The sequence below is a fragment of the Carya illinoinensis genome, chromosome 8 (genome assembly GCF_018687715.1).
Source record: "Carya illinoinensis cultivar Pawnee chromosome 8, C.illinoinensisPawnee_v1, whole genome shotgun sequence".
In the NCBI taxonomy this organism is placed as follows: domain Eukaryota; kingdom Viridiplantae; phylum Streptophyta; class Magnoliopsida; order Fagales; family Juglandaceae; genus Carya; species Carya illinoinensis.
This window is the reverse complement of record NC_056759.1, coordinates 32,957,279-32,978,883: the sequence shown is the minus strand read 5'-3', so window position 1 is coordinate 32,978,883 and position 21,605 is coordinate 32,957,279. Positions and strand designations below refer to the sequence as shown.

The 21,605-nt window shown below is 36.5% G+C and overlaps 2 protein-coding genes and 1 non-coding gene across 3 annotated transcripts; 1 reads left to right on the top strand and 2 right to left on the bottom strand.

The window, feature by feature from the left end:
* The first annotated feature begins 404 nt into the window (after positions 1-404).
* Positions 405-1,730, top strand: LOC122274233 (peroxidase 5-like). Its single transcript, XM_043083250.1, has 2 exons — positions 405-729; positions 842-1,730. The coding sequence occupies exons 1-2, from the start codon at positions 493-495 to the stop codon at positions 1,616-1,618; spliced, it is 1,014 nt and encodes a 337-aa protein (XP_042939184.1). The 5' UTR covers positions 405-492; the 3' UTR covers positions 1,619-1,730.
* A 574-nt stretch (positions 1,731-2,304) lies between these two features.
* LOC122274300 (uclacyanin-3-like) lies at positions 2,305-4,404 on the bottom strand. Its single transcript, XM_043083339.1, has 2 exons — positions 4,174-4,404; positions 2,305-2,989 (listed from the first exon to the last, which is right to left on the bottom strand). The coding sequence occupies exons 1-2, from the start codon at positions 4,343-4,345 to the stop codon at positions 2,481-2,483; spliced, it is 681 nt and encodes a 226-aa protein (XP_042939273.1). The 5' UTR covers positions 4,346-4,404; the 3' UTR covers positions 2,305-2,480.
* A 4,791-nt stretch (positions 4,405-9,195) lies between these two features.
* LOC122274857 lies at positions 9,196-9,303 on the bottom strand. The gene has a single exon (XR_006228397.1). It is a non-coding gene; the product is annotated as a small nucleolar RNA R71 (small nucleolar RNA).
* Between the last annotated feature and the right edge of the window lie 12,302 nt (positions 9,304-21,605).

Sequence of the window (21,605 nt, the reverse complement as noted above, 5' to 3'; positions counted from 1 at the left end):
CTGTAATTCCAATTAAGCCCTTTGAAAGTCAAGAAAAAAACCCATACCTTTCGAACTTTAGACTGCTTCCATTTTCTCTGAAATCTGCAGCAGTTAATTAATGATGGTGCATATATGGAAGTGTTCAAACTTCAGACGGCTTCAAGCTTCTCTATCACTATGGAATTGCTCAAACTGAGACAGCTTCAGGCTTCTCTGCTTGATTATTTGCAGCGGCTGTATGATAACTCGTTTTGCATGGTTTACAAAGTCCTACAGCCGCCCTTATCAATATCATCTCGATCGATCATCAATCTCCATCTTCACCTTTTCTATCTCTGCCTATAAATACAAATACGTAGTATCAAGTACTCTTCCATCCAATATCTCAACCACTTCATTTCACCATCTCTCTCTCTCTCTCTCTCTCTCTCTCTCTCTCATTCTTGCTTTAATTTGTTCCAATATATTCCGGCCCTTGTTTGTTGCTCTTTAATATTGTCTCTCGCAAGGATGAGGTCCTTCGGTTGCACGGTGAATACGACAACCCTATACTTTTTCTTGATTTTCTTTCTTACCATGTCTACTATGGCCTCGCTCTCGTCGGCATCCCTCAAAGTGGGCTTTTATAGGACAAGTTGTCCTATTGCTGAAGTAATTGTGAGGAAAGCTGTGAACAAAGCCGTGTCAAGAAATCCTGGCATAGCTGCAGGCCTCATAAGAATGCATTTCCACGACTGTTTTGTTAGGGTATGTTTGTTTCCATTTTTTCCCAAAGTATTGAATTAATCTCATATATTTTAAAAGCAAAAGCATATCGTAATATCCTCTAATATAATTTCATTCATGATAAATATTTCAGGGTTGTGATGCTTCCATTCTACTAGATTCAACACCTGGAAATCTAGCAGAGAAAGAAAATACACTTAACAATCCAAGCTTGCGAGGCTTTGAAGTGATTTATGAGGCAAAGTCAGAAATTGAAGCTCAGTGCCCTCAAACTGTGTCGTGTGCAGACATTCTAGCCTTTGCTGCTCGTGACAGCTCCTATAAAGTGGGTGGTATAAATTATGCGGTGCCATCAGGACGTCGTGATGGCAGAGTATCTTTGAAAGATGAGCCTGACGGGAACCTCCCAATAGCTCTCTTTAATGCCAAGGAACTACAGGAAACTTTTGAAAGAAAAGGCCTTAGTCTGGATGAAATGGTGACACTTTCCGGGGCACATTCTATTGGGGTCTCACATTGTTCTCCCTTCTCAAATCGCTTATACTCTTTCAATGCAACCCATCCACAAGATCCCTCGTTGGACCCCGTATTTGCTAGAAGCTTAAAAGCAAAGTGTCCCCCACCATCAAATTCTGGAGATGAACGTGATCCAACGGTGCCACTAGATGTTCTCACACCAAACAGGCTAGATAACAAGTACTACAAAGATTTGAAGAACCACCGAGGCGTATTGACATCTGACCAAACTCTTTTTAGCAGCTCTTCAACCAAAAATATTGTGAGGAACAATGCAAGGAATGATGCAGCTTGGGCCAACAAGTTTGCTGCAGCAATGGTGAAAATGGGTTACATCGAAGTTCTCACAGGAAGACAGGGTGAGGTCAGGAAGGACTGTAGGTTTGTTAACTAGATCAAAGATCTGGAGTTCAGTGGCATCTACATGAATGCAATTCTTTCAATTATTTGTTCTTTTTCCATCAATTCTTTCATTTTCACTTCAAGTGTAAATCTCCCTCATTTATAAAAGTTTCTGGATTTTTATTTTCGTAATGTGATTATTTCCAAAAATAAACAAAATAATTTCTTACTTGTAAGTTGTATATGCTCCAAGGCACTCTGCATCTTGTGTGCAAGTCTTCAAATTTTGTTTGAACTCTACAATTTTTATGATCAAGAGGTAAAAAGAAACGGTCTAATTTGGTTACCAAGAGGAGTTCATATTATTATTACAAGTTTTCAAAACTCTTACAAAAAATATAACAAATAATTTAATTTTTTTAAAAATTTGAAAATAAAAAAGATATTAAAAAATTATATATTAATAATATTTTATTTAATTTTTAACTATTATTTCATGATAATTAATATATTCATGCAAGCTAGCCAGCTAAGCGATCGAAAACGGCCTGCCAGAACCCCTGATCAGAAAGATATTGGTAAACGCGTGCAATGAAGTAGTACTACTCGTTTAAATACTTTCTATATAAGACTTTTCTCCCTAAGGAAATTAAGGGGAGAGAAAAGGGTACTGCGTGCAACATGCAACATCTATATCTATATATATATATATATTGTATAAACAATCAGCAAAACGACTTTGATCATACCGTTGATCACTAAATTAATAAAGAAACAAATTTAAGCATGTTTAAGTAAATCGTACGTACGTAGAACGTTTGGTTATTGATTAATTAAACATATATAACTAGTTAACTACTACTACTAGCTGGGAACTATATGATCTCTATCCTTCCTACAGAATCACATCCATATTAATGATATGCAAGAAAACCCACAGCCATCATAAGGTGAAGAGAAAGCAAGCCCTTGGATGGTAGGAACGACTTCGGAGCAGTGTTCTTAGATGGTGCAGGCGCCTGATCTGCTCCCGGCATAGAGAAATGTGGTGACTGAACCTCCGGAGTGGCCGGAATAGAAGTACTTGGACTTGGGCTAGGTGGATGGGTTGGCTGATAACTTGGTGTAGATGGCAGTGTGGAACTTGGACTTGGACTTGGACTTGAGGTAGGTGGATTTAATGGACTCGGGCCGGGGGAAGGTGTCGGGTTTAGAGGTTGGATCAAGACCCTGATGTCAACCTTCTGGCCGGCTTGGCAGTGACCCGGAAAGGAGCAAACGTAGTAATAATGGCCAGGCTTCCACATGGTGATGGAGTCCCTGCCGCTGGTGTATAAGTTGAGTGGACTTCTTACGTTGCATGACTCGAAATCCTCGCGGCTCACTTCCATTACGTCGTTGGATTTGTAATCATACTGGAAAACTGCACGTCAAATAGCAGCTATATAGCGTGCATCTTATATATATTAATAATAAGCAACTGTACTAATTGCTTGACTCATTCACGACTGCCCGACGTCTACAAGAAACGCAAATATGGAAATTATACACTATGCTCTATGGCAATATTCTCCTTCTATATTTGTATTCCAAAAAATCTCTTTTCTGTAACGTTACTACACTATAATTTCTCCCACATATTGTATATATTGAAAGCTAGCTAGACTCTCAATGGACTGATGATCTCACGGTGTGTGAGATTTTTCCACAAACACCTAAAGTGCAATTTTCTTTAGTTTACATGCTATAAATGGATAAAAATTAGAACAAAAATGTAGAGACACGGGATCGATCTTGAATGTGAGCAGTAGTAGTACTGTTTTCATTATTCACATAAACAGTAAAATACAGTTCATGATGTGTGAACGGGAGGTTTCACGGACAAATTAAGGAACATGAACAAACCAAAATACTTAATTTACTGTTTACGGACAGTAAAATAATTTTGATTCTACTTAATTATAATTAAGTAGAATCAAAAGTTCAAAACATACTCATATTATCAAGAAAAACGAAATAATTAACGAAAAATGTAATAAACAAAACTTTCCCATCGATCGAGATGATCATTACCTTCGGAAGAAAATAGAATGTTTCATAAATCAAGAACGCTTAACAATATTAAGAAGGGTGGGTCTAAACTCACCGCCCGGAGCTTATGCTAGGTCAAAAAGATATTTATTTTATTTTTTTTACATTATTTTTTTTAAATATCTTTAAAAAAGTAAAAAAAATTTACAATATTATTAAACAATATTTTCTTAATTGCTAAGTGGAAAAAAAAAAATTTAGAGTGGTAAAAGGGATCCCTAACTTTTTCGAGAATAAATATTTCACATATTGATCGCTCACAAATTAAATTAATAGAGAAAGAAATATTATTGTTTATTCTTATATATTTGCAGGATTAATATAAATTAAATAAAATATAGAACGAATTTGGGTACGTACGTAAGAAATACAGATCGAAGAAAAGGTCAATTGTAAAAATGCGAGTTTGTTTATAAATCACTATGTGAATAAAAAATAAAACATGGCAATAATATTAGAAATTGAAAAAAAAAATGAATGAAGTAGCAATATTTAAGATCAGAAAAGCTTACGTACAAAAAGTATCGCCGACGAAGAAAGTCGAATTAGAAGACCAAACCTTGTAATCAACATTGGTTTCGTTAGTCCACCCTTTAGAGTCGCCCACCTTATACACAGTACCAAAGCAGACACCAACGGCAGACATAAAACTGAGCAAAATCATTGCGCCTGTAGCCAAACAAGCCATGGCGACACCACACAATGGCAAAGAGAGATAGAAAAAAGGATAAAAGACAGGGAACACAATTGTGGGAGAAGATTTCAAAAGATTGATTCCGAGGTGCATGCAGCTATATATATATATATATATACATGGAAAGGACAAGATTTCACAAGAAAAGTTTCTCTTTTTAATTGGTTTAGTATATAGCGTGATTTGAGTGAATTAATGGACAGGATTATGTGTAATTAATTAATTAATGATATGGTCATCAAGGCAACGTATCTTACCAATGGCCACCTAGCCTGCACTCTGGTTGGTTATTAGTAGGGAAAACTGAAATAGAAATGGAAGTACGTAAATGGACGAGTATGGAAAAGCATTTTTCTTTGTAATTAATTTCCTTTGCCGTTTGAATTAATTTGTCCTTCTGTTTTCTTATTTCCAAGAATTTAATGATCATCAAATCTGTACGTCCTTTTGAAAATGGTCAATCTTAATTCGTTGCCGCCAAGTTCATGGCTGGGAATATATCCAGTTCCCGGTGAGTTCAGCTTACTGATGAGGGGCAGCAGTTTCAAGCTTCCTAGAAGCTTCATTTTCCTTGATTCCAGTTAAGGAAATTTTCTTGATTAGAACTAAACGGCCCTGGTTTTAGGGCTGCTAGAGTTCCTCTTCTAAAATTCTTGGTTAGAATCCGTTTCCCTTTTCACTTTTGGCAAGTTTTTCGATCTTTCCATATATATAGTACCAGTCCCAGTTTGGCAAGTTTCCTCTACTTGCCTTGTGTAACATTTAATTATCGGCACCTAAAACAATTGATTCAAAGCCGTCAAACAGCAGCTGAAATTAGGAAAATTAAGGCATATATATTTCGAACTTATATACTCAAGCTAGAAAAAGTCGAATTCTGCGGGATATATAGGGCTCGATCTCTACAAAATAACATTAGATCACTTTGTTGATGCTGCTATTGGAGTACTGATAATTAAGAGATGCATGTCACCAATCATTCGACCCAACAGATCCAGATCAGTGCTTTTACATTAGTGGTAGACCTTAAAATATTCTTTTTCTTGTGCACTTTTTCTTCTTTTATAGAATTCAGTTCTAATGCTTTATAACTTGCAGAGGATATAATATATATTACGGTGCATTTTTACCTCAATGTTGAAAAATCCAGTTTCACCTTTGAGAATGCCATTGACTGTGTTACAATGTTTGGATTAGTATGATGATATAAGTTTTGAATTCCATTCCCTTCTGGCTTGAACGACTGGATTTTTTTGTTTCGATGTATTATCTAGTACATTATACATCGACCTAATCATTCTGTTTTTTTCTAAATTGTTTTAATGACAATTTTTTGATTTTCTTGAGTTTGAATGACATTTTTGTCGTTTCAAATCTAGATAGCATTAACATAATTTTAAAATATTAAAGGGATTTATATAATTTACATTTTTATATAACTTTAAATATGCTCCCTCATTCTCTAAAAAGATAGGAGTAATTCTACATACAACTGTGAAGTGCATAAATATCGCAAAATCGCCTTGAAAAATAGTGAGTTCTACTATTAAGAAATTAATAATTTTTTTCATGTGGGTTCCATATATATATTTTTTTCAAATCTATTATGCGGCAGTTGTACAATTCCTAGTTGCAAATATCTCTCTCTTTTTTTAATATGATCTTTTGACACCAATATCTCTACCCTTTTTTTTTTCTTAATGTTTTCAATGTATATTCATGTTAAAAATATTCAATTCTTCCACGTGCATGCACCCACATATACAAAGAAATGCTAAATATTGTACTTAAGAAAACTTGTAAAAACTTAATTCTCCACGCATAAGCTATTGATATGCTAAAGATTATGAAACTTTAATTCAAATAAAACTGTTAAAATGAATCTTATACGTAAATATAAAAGTACATATAACATTACTCATATATATACACACATACATATATGATACGCACTTACATATACATGTTTTTTTTTATTAATTATCAGTTTATATATATATAATTATATATATAGCTAATTCCAAAATAGTACACAAGAATGCACCTGAGCTATTTCATTCTTGTACTTCAGCCAAAATGATCACCATAATGGAATTTAAAACATTGTGAGACATACGTTGGTTTGTATGATTAGCATTATGATATGCCCTCTTTCTTATAGGTACTTTTTACAACAACTTATTCTTCAGTTTTGCTTCGAGTTAGTGGGGACCTTGAAAAGATGTCCAAGACATAACCTGTATGCAGTGCTTACCCATATGTTCTTTCAATTATCTAAAAATGAGAGGAAATTAATGTTGTGTAGTTGAAGATCAGTTTATATCACAAGAGAGAAAATGTTGTTGATGTCATACGTTTTTCATATACCTATGGGTCTAGCTCTTAGAAGTTCGAGTCTTCGGTCTTAGCGGCCTGCTAACATAGAAATGAGATCGATAGGAGGTGGCCATTGGATGGTTGAGGTAGCCTCTGATGCCTAAGTCAGTTATAATCTTGAGAGTATGCGGGAAAGCAGGGAATTAAGGAAGTATAACAAGTGTGTAGAATGTAAACCCCGTTCGAAACCTAGGCGTTCTCTTTTATTCCCTGCCTCGAGAGCCAGGCAGCCATGCCTTGTGGCTGGGGGGAGGGATGTCCTCCTGAAGTCCCTTCCGACATACCCATTTAATCCGACGTGGCCATTTGAGTAGTGTACTTAATGCAGTGTGATCCTCTAGTGAATGCATTTAACGTGGCGTGATCCTCTATTTCACCTTAGGGTTTAGTCTCGTCAAGATAGTGTGTTCCTCTACCCCTTTCACTTCGGCAGCTGTCCCGTACTCTAGGTATAACAACCTGATGAGTGTGCGAAAGTGCACTCTAAATACCCTATTATTAGACTAAAATGCTAAAATGTGAATAGAAATCATAGGAATTAATGTGTATTCTTTAATTGAATTTCTATTTACGTTGGGATACTCCTAAGCAGTTTTTTTATGTTTAATTTCAAAGTTTATAAAAGAGCAAGTCAAGCCCAGTCAAATTCAAAGGAGGACATTCATGGGGTTTGAGAGCAATTTGGAAGAAAAGAAAAAGAAAAAAATCACAAAATGAAACCACAAGAAGTCCTAGTCGGAAATTCGCTAGGAGACAGCTGGACATACTTTAGTCTTTTGAATGTATCTTTTTACTCATATATTGGATTGATGCAATTCTTAATGCATTGGAAAGATATCTTAAGGGGCTATAACTTCGTCTCTAATAAGGATTTCCAAATTCAAACTCCTGAAGGGTGTATGTGGCTGCCAAGATAAGTCCTAAAATTTAGGTATTTTTTTATGCGAAAATTAAGAGGACATTAGGGTTTCTTTCCTACCCTATATAAGTATATCATTAGCTCGAAATAGAGGGGGAGGAGGAGGCACAAGAGGCAGATCTGAAGAGAGGAGAAAATCTTTTGCTTCAGTTTTCTCTAGAGATTTTTGTTGTCTAGTATATTTATGGGTAACTAAATTCTCAAGTAGGGTTAGGGATGAACTTGCACATTAGATGGTATTTCTAATTTATTCTTAATTCATGTATTTGATTTTCAATTTCTAAAACTCTTTTGTTTTATCATTCTCAATTCATTGTTGATGTTTTCTTCTCTGAATAATCATAAAATTTATTCTGTTTATGGATTCAGTCATGTTTTTTCTATTGAATGGATTAGTTCTTTGATTATGTTTAGATCAATTATTTATCTATATTGATTTAGTTTTTTGCTGCAATATCGCTTCCTGAGTATATTGTCGTCATTGGATTTTATCAATAGGGGTAGTAATTCACGTTTTTTTAAAAGTGGTGAATGTTTTTTCAAAGGGTTACATTTGATTTAAGTCTGGTTTATAAATCTATACCTTCCGATTGAGAATTGCAGGAATTGAGTTCCTAATTGAGTTATCCAATGAATTAAGAATAATTAAAATACCAGATTTGTGCAAGGGATTTCCGACGCTCTACTGTTTGTCAAATTTGAGTACTTTTTCTGTTAATCACTTTGCTTCACTTTAATTTACATTTAAAATTAATCTTTGTTCTCTATTACTTATTTAATATTTTTCTTTAGTTTCTTTGTTCGTCTTGCAATTCTTTTAATTTGTCTTCCTGTGGAATCGACACCCTAAAGCTGTGCTACAACTACCGCGTTATTCTTTGGGCGTAATCAAATTTTGGCGCCGTTGCCGGGGAGACGGTAGAAGAATTGTGAGAGAGTTTTTCTTTTCAACAATTTGTAAAGGCTGTAACTTCGTTCCCTCTTTTAGCTTGCTGTATCTTTTTTTTATTTTCTTTTTCTTTTTGTAGTTTCTTTTAGTGTTGTGTTTTTCTCTACCTTGCATGCACATGTATAGAGATGCCTTTGGTCGGTTTGCTTGTAGACCTGTGTTAGAGTCTGAGTTTAATTTTTCTGATCATTTGTTTGAAAATTCTTCTAATTCTGAGAAAATGACTGAACATGAAGATCAACCCACTAGGACCCTTCAGGATTACCTCCACCCTACACGCACAGCCACACCATCATGCATCATGTTTCCAGCTAATACTCGCCAATTGGATTTTAAAACAGGGATGATACAATTACTCCCTACTTTTTATGGTTTAGAAAATGAAAATCCATATGTACGCATTAGGGAGTTTGAGGAAGTAGTTGCAACTTTTCATAGTCAAAATGCAACTGATGACATTGTGAGACTTAAGTTCTTTCCTTTCTCTTTGAAGGATAGAGCTAAGAGTTGGCTATACTCATTGAGACCACGATCTATTGGGTCATGGAATAAGATGACTCAGGTCTTCTTTAATAAATACTTTCCCCAACATAAGACCAATGCTTTAAAAAAGTAAATCTCCACCTTTGTACAAAAGGACAGTGAGACTTTGTATCAGTCTTGGGAGAGATTTAAGGAGCTATTGAGTATGTGTTCTCACCATGGGTATGAGAATTGGTGCTTAGTGAGCTATTTTTATGAGGGACTTACACCTAGAGAGCGTCAATTTGTGGAGATAATGTGTAATAGTGAGTTCTTACAGAAAGATCCTGATGAGGCCATAGAATACCTCAATGAGCTTGCTGAAAAAGCTCACACTTGGACTGGACCTAGTGCTACTGAGAGCACAAATAGGTCACGACCTGCAGGAAACCTAATTGGTGGTGGAATTTACCATCTCAGGGAAGAAGATAACCTAAAGGCTAAGGTTGAGATGCTCACTAGGGAGCTAGAGGTGTTGAAGAATAAAGACTTAAAGCCAACACACGTGGCTAATCATACAGAATCTTTTGGATCATGTTTTGTGTGTGGCAGGGTAGATCACCTTGCCCAAGATTGTCCCACATTTGCTGAGATGAGAGGGATGTATGAGGAACAATGTAATGCCTTAGGTATGTACATAAAGCCTGTTGCACCTTTCTCTAATACCTACAATCCTGGGTGGCGTAATCACCCCAATTTTAGTTGGAAATCTGAAAACCAGCCACCTGCACAACCCTCTAGATCATATCCTGCACCATATCATGCACCTTCATCTTCTAGGAGCCCCTTAGAAGATACTTTACATGCTTTTATTGAGGCACAGAGTAAAACTAATCAAAAGTTTTGAATCTTTAATTATGCAGGTTGTTGAAGAAAACAAAGAGATAAAGAGTCATATATCCAAGATAATGAGCTCCTTGAGTGTGAATGAGCGTGGCAAGTTTCATTCTCAAACTCAATCCACACCCCAAGGTCATCATATGGCACAAAAAAATTTGAAAGAGGTCAATGCTATTGTGACAAGAAGTGGTAAGTCCTTACACCTCCAAACAACTGATAAACCAAAGGATGTTGAAGAGGAACAAAGCAATGATAGTACCGAGTTCCCCAAGGATGCTGAGGTAATCAAGAGTCCAATTAAGGTACCATTTCCTCAAGCTTTAAAATCTGGTATGCGAACTTTGGATCCTAGTAATGAAATCTTGGAGAACCTCAGGCAGGTAAAGATTAACCTTCCTCTTTTGCATGTTATTAAACAAGTTCCCACTTATGCAAAAGTTCTTAAAGATTTGTGTACAGTTAAGAGGAAGCACCATGTTAAGAAGATAGCATTTTTGACAGAGCAAGTTAGTGCTCTAATTGAGCAGCGAATTCCTCCTAAGTACAAGGATCCTGGTTGTCCAACCATTGCATATACTATTGGGAATCATGAGTTTGGGCAAGCCTTGCTAGATCTAGGAGCTAGTGTTAATTTGATGCCTTATTCCATTTATTTGCAGCTTGGTTTGAGTGAAATTAAGCCTACTTCTGTCGTGCTTCAGTTGGCTGATCGTTCAGTTAAGAAACCAAGAGGGATAGTTGATGATGTTTTGATCCAAATTGACAAGTTTTATTATCCTGTTGATTTCTTAATTTTGGACACTCAATCAGTTGTTGAGTCTAACTCTAAGGTTCCTCTCATATTAGGTAGACCTTTCCTTGCTATGGCTAATGCACTTATAAATTGCAGGAATGGGTTGATGAAGCTATCTTTGGAAATATGACCATGGAGGTCAACATTTTCCATATTGAGAAACAGCCAACAGATGATGAGTGCCACCAGACGTACATGATTCACGCACTCATAGACAAGGAAGTTCACACAACTCATGATTTTGATCCTTTGAATATCCCCTTGTGAATTCTGAGTTTGATACTATTAGTGATTCATTTGATGTTATTGATATTTATGCTGTTTTTTATGAAACTCAGAACTATGACACACAGGCTTGGCAACAGAAATTTGAGGAGTTGCCTAAGAAATGTGGAAAACAGATTCCTGTAAGTATGATTGCACCAAGAGTTAAATTGAAACCTTTGTCTAAGTCTAAAGTCTATAAGGTTAAAATGAAAACGTTTTATGATAAAAATATTCTTAAGAAGAGGTTTAAACCTAATGACCGAATATACTTATATGATTTTGGATTTCACAAGCACCAAGAAAAACTTCGATCTAGCTGGACTGACCCTTATTTAGTAAGGAATGTTTTTGTAAATGGGGTGGTAGAAATAGAAGATCCTAAGGATGGTCGTATCTTTAAATTAAATGGTCAACGCCTTAAAGTATTAATTGATAGGCAAGTTCCGGAAGTGGAATACATTCCACTTGTGGATCCAGTCTATCAACCTTGACCACACCACCCAGGTATGTTTTTCTTTATTTATTTTGTTTTGCTTTTTGTTATTTTTTATTTTTTATTTTCTTATTTTCTTTCTTTTCCTTTTCGTTTGCTGTTGTTTTCTTTGTTTTTGATTGCAGGATAGTTTCATTTCATTTCAAGTTACCATCTTTGGTGTTTAGCGAGCTATCCACGTCACTCATCAGGTGTATTCTACCATTTTCAGTTACTCCCCATTCAATTTTGATTTTTAAACATTGAGGACAATGTTTCATTTAAGTTGGGGGGTAGTGGTGTAAATTCAGTATTTAAAATGCTTGTTGGAACTCTGTAACATATTTTCATATGTCAGTTTTTTTTAATTTGCATCACACGTGCATCATTTTCACATGTGTACTCATTCTCATTTATAGCCATCTTCGTGAATTCACCAAACCCACCATAATAATTTTTGCTGAAACATTCACAGAACCCTTAATGCACTTATCCAAGTTTTGTGGTAAGATGGTGGTTTGACACATGTAGCTAGAGAACTCTTTTGCTTAAGTATTCATGTGAGTTTGGAGAGGATTGAGAGCATACAAATGCAGTAAATTGTGATAAGCATTCATTGATCTGTTGAATTGGGCACTTCTTTTGAGAATATCATTACATGATTTTGTGGTAAAATGGTGGATATACTTGAGATATGACGAAGGTCAACTTAGGATTAACGTTTGAGCCTTTCAAGCTATCCATTTCCACCATAGACCCCTAGTAGCCAACTTTGAGCCAATAAACACATGTAGCTTTTTATTTTCATATGTCCATATCATCCATGCCTCTCCACATTGGAGTATAACCTATACACGGATTTTCTTACTCTTTTTACTTCCAAGTGTATATTAGGTGTGGAATTTATATTTTCTTTCTTTAATTTTATCATTTTCAAATTAAAAGAAGAAGAAGAAGAAGAAGACGACAGAAAAAAGAGAAGAGTACAAGTTGCAAAGTGTTCAATTGAGTGGATTTAAAAAAAAAAAAAAGAAGAAAAAAAAAAGTTGGTAGAGATGGAAAGAATGCAAAAGTGGCATGTGTTTATCCATCAAATTGTTGAAAAAAAAAAGAGTAAGAAGAAGGAAAAGCATTATTATTTGATGATATGAAAAGTTGGAGAGTACATTAAGTGAGAAGTGTGGTCTATTGAGATATTTAATAAAATTCCCTTTGTATGTACTTGGAAGTTTTTGAATCCCTTTCATCCTTTTTTTTCATATAGCCCCGAAACCAAGTCACATTACAACCTTTTGTGTTGACCGTTCTGATCCTAAGTAAGCTGTTGGAAAGACTGGTGGAAATCTCATTTGTTAGTGTTCCTATCGTAAGATCAATGTTTGCTTGTTGCTTGTACATAATTGCCTAATTTTCCATGAGAGTATGTATACACCCATTGTCAACTTCATAGAGAGAGCCCTTACACAAAACACTATTATACCCGTGAGTTATGGAGTTGAACCTTTTGCTTGAGACATTCTTGATGTTGCATGTGTCAAGGTTAGTAGTAAGATGATTATGGCTTGGAGAACACACACACACACTCTGTGAATTGCTATAGGTGGATTGATCTTGATGGGTTATTGAATTCCTTAGATTGTTTTGATATGTGAATTTGGAAAGTGTGACTTGATGGCCTTTATGTGTGATTTTTTTTTTTTATCTCTTTCGTCGTTTTGACATGAAAATTGCTAGGGACTAGCAATGAGTAAGTTGGGGGGTGTGATGAGTGTGCAAAAGTGCACTCTAAATACCCTATTATTGGACTAAAATGCTAAAATGTGAATACAAATTATAGGAATTAATGTGTATTCTTTAATTGAATTTCTATTTACGTTGGGATACTTCTAAGCAGTTTTTTTATGTTTAATTTCAAAGTTTATAAAAGAGTAAGTCAAGCCCAGTCAAATTCAAAGGAGGACATTCATGGGGTTTGAGAGCAATTTGGAAGAAAAGAAAAAGAAAAAAAATCACAAAATGAAACCACAAGAAGTCCAAGTCGAAAATTCGCTAGGAGATAGTCTGGTCATAATTTAGTGTTTTGACTGTATCTTTTTACTCACATATCGGATTGATGCGATTCTTGATGCATTGGAAATCTATCTTAAAGGGCTATAACTTTATCTCTAATAAAGATTTTCAAATTCGAACTCCTGAATTGTGTATGTGGCTGCCAAGATAAGTCCTAAAATTTAGGCGATTTTTTTATGCAGAAATTAAGAGGACATTAGGGTTTCTTTCCTACCCTATATAAGCATATCATTAGCATGAAATAGAGGGGGAGGAGGAGGCATAAGAGGCAGATCTGAAGAGAGGAGAAAATCACTTCCATGGCCACCGTTTGCTTCAGTTTTCTCTGGAGATTTTTGTTGTCCAGTATATTTATGGGTAACTAAATTCTCAAGTAGGGTTAGGGATGAACTTGCACATTAGATGGTATTTCTAATTTATTCTTAATTCATGTATTTGATTTTCAATTTCTAAAACTCTTTTGTTTTATCATTCTCAATTCATCGTTGATATTTTCTTCTCCGAATAATCATAAAATTTATTCTGTTTATGGATTCAGTCATGCTTTTTCTATTGAATGGATTAGTTCTTTGATTATGTTCGGATCAGTTATTTATCTATATTGATTTAGTTTTTTGCTGCAATATTGCTTTCTGAGTATATTGTCGTCATTGGATTTTATCAATAGAGGTAGTAATTCATGTTTTTTTTAAAAGTGATGAATGTTTTTTCAAAAGGTTACATTTGATTTAAGTCTGGTTTATAAATCTATACCTTCCGATTGGGAATTGCAGGAATTGAGTTCCTAATTGAGTTATCCAATGAATTAAGAATAATTAAAATACCAGATTTGTGCAAGGGATTTCCGACGCTCTACTGTTTGTCAAATTTGAGTACTTTTTCTGGTAATCACTTTGCTTCACTTTAATTTACATTTAAAATTAATCTTTGTTCTCTATTACTTATTTAAAATTTTTCTTTAGTTTCTTTGTTCCTCTTGCTATTCTTTTAATTTGTCTCTTTATGGAATCGACACCCAAAGCTGTGCTACAACTACCGCGTTATTCTTTGGGCGTAATCACAACCTGCCCCCCGACCTGAAGCCCCGAAGCTGACTTATATAGGTCAAAAGTCCTTGTTCGGGCTGCCAAGCGGGTACAAGCCTTTGGATATTGGGCCTAGCGCCTGGGCCTGAGGGAAAAAAACCCTAGAATAGTTACTCTGTCAATTATCATCAGGTTAGGCCAATGGGAATTTCACTTACTCCCTTTTAACCAGTAGGTTGTCTACGTACACCTACATTCTTTAGGCCAAAGGGCATGGCTGTATAGCCGTCTAGCCCCTTTTTGGTGATGAATGTGGTTTTCTCTTTATCCTTCGAATTCATGCAGATCTAGTTGTGCCCAAAGTAGGCATCCATAAATCTAAGCATACGGGCAGGCTTTGTTGAGGTTAGTGAAGTCGATGCACATTTTCCATTTGTCGTTTGATTTCTTCACCAACACTACGTCAGACAACTATTCTAGATACTAGACTTTGTGGACAAAGCTTGCAATTAGCAGACGATCGACCTTTGAGCTATGGTGACGTTCTTTTCTGTGCTAAAGCTTTGGCATTTTTACCTGATACCCCTGGCTTTCGAGTCGACACTCAGATGGTGCTACATAACTTCGGGGTCTATGCCCGACATGCCTTCATGGCTCCAAGTGAAGACATCTTGATGCTTGGCGAGGAGTTGTTGCATGGTGTTTTGCATGTTGGGTGTCATCTCTTCTCTAATCCTAGTGGTGGCTCTCGGTCGGTGAGGGTTTAAAGGGCATAATTCTAATAGCTCGTTCGACTCTACCTTTTTAAGAGTTTTTCATCTTGGATTTCAACCCCATAGGAGGTCGCTTGGGAGGTGGTGGTAATACTTGATTGTCTACCCTGCCATTCTGTGGTGTTACTTCATAGGCAGGCTCTGCTAGTTATTCGAAGACCCTAGTTCTCTTGGTTTCAATGTTTACTAGCTCCATTTTGCTTTGGCTCCCGAGCCGTCTGGAATAAGTTATTGTAGTTGCACGAAGTACACGAGAGATTTCTCAAATGTATCGCAAAGACGGTGTGATGCCCCCAACTCCCACGTACAGACACGTGGAAATCGAGGCATCGGGATGATGACAACACGGGTCACACATCCCATCGCCAAGTGCCAAGTGTGTGTACATGCAACAAGTGTATAATAAAACCACATAGTGGATAATAAAAGTCTTATAACTAAGTACCATAATTTTTGTTTAAATACAAACTCTTTTAAATCACACATAATAAAATATTACAAGTCTCAAATATTGTTTCAAAACCAAATTACAAGACATAAAAACTAGTAGAGATAATTTTTAATATAAAAGACTCCAAGTCAATACTCTGGTGGAGCCGCCTCCTCGGACTCAGCCTCATTCTTTTCAAACTCTGCATCAAAATCTATGGTACCAAAATGGTGCCGCAGGTAAGTAATAATCCAAACGCCATAAGATAAAAATATATTACACTCAACAATATGCATGAAAATATGCTGAATGCAAATGTCCCAAAATCCACATTTTTGCATGCACGTCAAAAGTCTCATTTGGCCCCAAAATATAATTCCTTTAAAACTCACGCCAAAAGTCACGTTTGGCCCAAATCCAATTTCAAATCAATATCCAATTTATCCGAATGCACCATGACCTCTCCTAGGGGTCATCCGCACACCCTAGCTCCCTTCGTTACACCACGGGTAACGATCATGCATGTGACTTCGTAACGAGCGATGCCCAGTTCCACGCCCAGCGCGTATGTAGCCAAGCATCCTCTAGCCTCCGTCAGCAGAGGGGCCACGGAGTCAGTACGAGAGCGTTACCATCCCGCCCACTCCCGTTGTCGCCCAGCGACAACCTAGGTGACCAGTGGAGCTCCACCGAGATAATACCTCATCTCGGCTTGGGGTCATGATAGACATTCACCCAAAAATCCATTTACACATGAAAATCCAGTTTTCATAATTTAACGCATGTACATGTATGCCATTATGCCAAAAAAATCCAATTTTTCCTTTTTAAACATGAACATGCATGCTCCATGCAACGCACACCTCAAGACACAATTTATCCAACAAATCTCAACATTAACAATAAACAAATAACTCATTCCTCAAATCCATCCGACCCCCGACTCCTTGGACTCAGTCCGGAATAACCAACCAGCCAATGAATTTATTGTAAAAGTAATAATATATTTAAATCTAAAATAAAGTTTGGAAAATACTTACAGCGCTATATAAAAATTTTTGAAGGATCAACGAGCTGAAAAGAAAGAAGAAAAAGCAACGTAACAGTGTAAAAACACTGTGGCCAATACCCACTTTTGAATGGGAACAAACCAAGACTTGATATTGACAGGGAATGGCTTAGAGCATTGGCAATGGGTTATTTATCTTCATTTTCATCTTTGAATTTGAAAAATATGCCCTTAAAATGGTCTACATTGGTTTGTTCATATCTATAATTATAAATAACTATGTATAGTTCTTATTCAAAGATGAAGACCTCCTTTTCTTTCTTCAAACTATATTTTATTGTTTTTTCTCTCTCCTCCCAACTCTCTCTTTTCTCTCTTTTTCTCTCGTTTCTTTTTTCTATTCTCTCTCTTTATTATTTTATTATTATTTGATCAAAAAATACATAATCCAATGTAGTATTTTTTCTTCATATTCAAAATCAATCTTCAAAAGATATGATTTTGCATATGAAGATAAAGAACCCATTGCCAATGCTCTAAGAGGTGTTTATGAAGCTACTAGAAGTGAGGGTTGGCTGTGGGTGGCGGCGAAAACGGTGGTGGAAGTGAAAAACGGCCAAAACGGAGTTGAGCTCGTGGGGGCTGCTCTGGCAGCGGATCGGAGCTGGAAATGGGTGGTTTAGGACGGAAAGAGGTCGGTGATGAAGCTGTGAAGAGATGGTGGCCGGAGGTGGAACGACGACGGCGATATGGCCCAAAAGCAGGGCGGCTTGGAGGAGTTAGTGGGTACAAACAGCAGCTCTGATAGAGGTGAAATTTGGTGGAGATGTTCACCGGTAGGAGGGGAAGAAATCTGGGTGGGTGGTGTAGTACACGGCGGTGGATGGTGGCGGTTCTGGGTGGCTGAAGGCAAACAGCGAAAATGGAGGGGGTGAGAGAGCCTTCGTGTGCGCGGGAGGAAACCGGAGGAAAAGATAAGAAAAAAGAAAGAAAAAAAGAAAAGAAAGAGAAAGGAGAAAAATAAAATGAGAAAAAGAAAAGATGAGGAAAAGAAATGAGGTCCAATCCTCACCTCAAGAGTCTAGAAACTGATCCGATGAAAACAACTTTAAAAGCTATAAAACGAATAAAATAATTTAAACATCACATCTAGCTAAAATATAATAAATAACTAGTAAATAATAACAACAAAATTTTAAATCCAAAAATAAATTAAAATAAATTACACAGCAATTTAAGAAAGCTCTACAAAATAATTTTTACAGCTAAATAAATTCAATAAAAATAAAATAATTTAAAATAAAATAACTAATATTTTAATTAAATTAAAATACTCATTCAGTGAAAATACACGTAAAAACGGGATATCATAGACGGCGCTATGTCTAATGTCGTGTTTCGCACAATTATGGGCTAGATTCCAATGGCTCAGGTCTTTTTGGTAGGGCCTGCAAAAACTATACAGAAGAGAAGGAAGGAGGTGGCCTTGGGACTGAGGAGCCTCCGATGCTTAAGTCAATAAATATCTTTGTGAGATTGTCAGTAAAAAAGGGAACTAGAGAGAGTTCTCATACCTGTGACTCCACTATTTATACCTAGAGTTTGCAGGGGGCATATCACATATGCTCTTTTGGGGCCTACGTCCTTCTCGCCATCCTTCTATCAAGGTTTCTTGAATGCAGAGTGGCCTCTACAGTGGCATAATTAATTCGATGTAAGGCCAGGGTGGCGCATCATTAATACAGTGTAGCTTCTTGTCTTGCTTTTCCTTCAAGCTTTGCTAGTTGTCTGTTGATGCTTATTCGTTAGTGGATCGATGGTTCCTCCCTCATCCCATAACATCATGAACAGGTTCCTAAGGGTACGTTGGAGTCAAACGGTGTCAGTTCCCTTACCTTGTCAGTCATGGTTGTTGTCTCCCTCTACAAGTGGGCTGCCTCATGGGCCAAGCCGAAGGAAAGGCCCACTACTTGCCAGTTGAAATTGAACGGCCGAATGTGAGGGGAAAGTCCCTTACAATATATATATATATATATATATGAGTTATGCTATACAATTACCCCTATTCACTCAACCTCCGCACTCTAGCCTACGTGGCTTTCTTTTTTTTTTTTTTTTTTAAATTGAAAACGTGCATTTTGGTCCAAGAAGTTTCATTTCAATTTCTCCCCCCACCCTGACCCGCAGGCGTTCTTCTTCACTTCTTCCCCTTGCCCCCTTCACCGCCACCGTCTAGGATCTCCGACAAGAAAGCTACGACCGACCGACGAGAACCAAGCCATCAGACGAGAGCTGAATGGTGTCCATTATGAGATTCAGGCCACTGACCCCATGGAGATGGATCTCGAAGTGCTTAGAGACCATACTCGTTGAATAGTCTCTGCTGTTTAGAGTTTTCTTCCTTGGAGAGTGCTATGGTTTTTAAATTTACGAAATAGTTCTAAGGCACAGCATAGCATTGCACTATCCGTGAATAAATTGACATATTTGAGGCACATTAGTTTTAGGCTAATATTATCTGATAATAATAGAGATAATGGAGAAAGTCACTTCCTTCTTGATTGCCGATTCTCGGGTGAAAAGATGAAAAGATGAGTTTGTAAAGTGGTATATGGAAACTCTTGATATAAGTAATCTTATGAAAGTTGGTCTCCAAAGGATTTACCAAGGTTATGTAGAAACTCCATGTATATTGGCACGTAAATGGACATGTCTGAAGATGTATGAGAAACAGAAAAAATTGCTCTTATTCTTACCTTCCCCTCCCCAATTTCTACCCTTCTCTTGCTCTTTGCTTCAGGTTTCACAAGAGAAAATGTCATGAGCGGGAAGTTGATTTCCCCCAACGGGAAGAGCAAAACCCTCGCGTTGCATTTGTCTTGACCCAGTTCTTAGAGAAATACGAGAGCCCAAATGCACACACCAAAGTCTCAAGTTTTGCGAGCAAACCGAGTAGAAAATTCTCCCACAAGAACCTGAATATTTTGCAGCTATGTATTCCACATTTTCCCTTTCATTCTCCTTAGACAAATTTTCTTCAAGAGACTGGAACTTTAGCAGTTATATTCCATAAAATCATTTGTAATTCCTAGTCTCCCACAGGAAGCCTTACAAGAAACCAAATGCACCCACAATGGCTCCAAGCTTTTCCGATGCTGCAGATATGCAATGGCAAGTAGACGCAATCTGGCTGGGAAAATCTCAACTGGCACGACAAATGCGGTTGCGTTAGGCCCGAAATTAGCAAAGAAGAAAGTGATGATTTCTGATGGGGGAAGATGAAACCGTCACGTCACGGGAGAGAGTGATGATTTCTCAAATCGCAAGTGGGGACTCACGAGGAGAGGAAGTTCTCAGATAGGAAAGATGAAATCATCGAAGGATTTTTCCTTAGAGGATTCACGGGGAGAGGGTGAGGGATAGGGATTTTTGGATTTGGATTTAATCACTGAACCGGAAGGTAAGTTGACTGGGTTTGCCACATCAGCCTTCGTGTGGCGTGTGATAGGAAAACCGGATGAAGAGTAGAATTTTCCTATATATATATATGCAAACCCTAAAGTAAGTATGCTACTACATTTTGACAGCATGTAATTTTTAGAAGTAAAAACTCCAACAGCACAAAGAAACCAAAGGCAGCTTCGCATGAGACAGAAGAGTACTCTCATTGAAATAGCCAAAGTCAAACTTAAGTTTTAGCTAATATGACGTAAATTTGTTTTTGCCTATTCCATGGTCATCCAATCTCCACATTTATTTAATTTGTCATATTTTAATTTCTTTTTTTCTCATTTTTAATTTATTTAATTTTATCATATTTTACCATTTTACCAATAATATGTTAATTAATAATAATATTATAGCCCTAAAAAAACTTCTAGTTCAAAAAACCCAAGCCAATATTATAACTACATTATATAAAACTCAGCATCACTCTTCCCAAATCAAGTATATCTTCTACCAAAAAGTTGTGAAGCCAAAATATTAATAAAATAATATTAATTTGTTTGGGTAGTAAGATGAGATGGTTTTAAATTAAAGCTAAATAAAATATTATTATAATATTATTTTTTTAATATTATTATTAATTTGGGATTTAAAAAGGTTCAATTATTTTTTTATATTTTGTATAGAAATTTAGAAAAGTTATAGTGATGAGATGAAATGAGATAAAACTGTTATATATCCAAACGAGCCTTAATAATATTAATTTTTTTTCTAAATTTTTTTTGCTATTAAGAGTTAGAGGGATATATTAATGCTCTACCATTAATGGGAATAGAACACATAACGCACACAAGTAGCACAAAATACCCCATTGGAATAACAAATAACGTACACAGGCAAAGAGAGGATGTTTTTATTCCTTGTGATCATGTTACGTACCGAGACTATCAAATTTGACCTAAAGAACTAATTGATTGTAGTAAAAAGCCAGCCATTTTTGCATTTGCCACAACAACAGATTGGCCTTTTCCCGGCGTTGTAAAATCGCCGGCAAATAGACATAAATCCCCGCTATAGTCATATTCCAGCGATTATCTAATCGCCGCATATTCGCCGGTATTATTCTTCCACTTTACCTATAGCACGACAAATAAAGAAAATCGCCGTGAAAAAATGAATATTTAGCAGCGATTTTTGTATCGCTGGCATATACTTTGAATAGCGTCAAATTCTATTCCAGCGATTACTAAATCGCTGCCAAATTAATTAGCAGCGCTTCCAAAGTCGCTGCCATATACTGTCCATGGTTCAAAACATATGGCAGCGATACATACATCGCTGGCAACTGAGTTTGCAGCGCTT

Excerpts from the sequence above, each read along its gene's own strand:
- LOC122274233 (XM_043083250.1), top strand. The coding sequence starts at position 493 with ATGAGGTCCTTCGGTTGCACGGTGAATACGACAACCCTATACTTTTTC. Across the intron at positions 730-841 it reads TCCACGACTGTTTTGTTAGG|GGTTGTGATGCTTCCATTCT; the intron begins GTATGTTTGTTT and ends TAAATATTTCAG.
- LOC122274300 (XM_043083339.1), bottom strand. The coding sequence starts at position 4,345 with ATGGCTTGTTTGGCTACAGGCGCAATGATTTTGCTCAGTTTTATGTCT. Across the intron at positions 2,990-4,173 it reads CTTCGTCGGCGATACTTTTT|TTTTCCAGTATGATTACAAA; the intron begins GTACGTAAGCTT and ends TTTGACGTGCAG.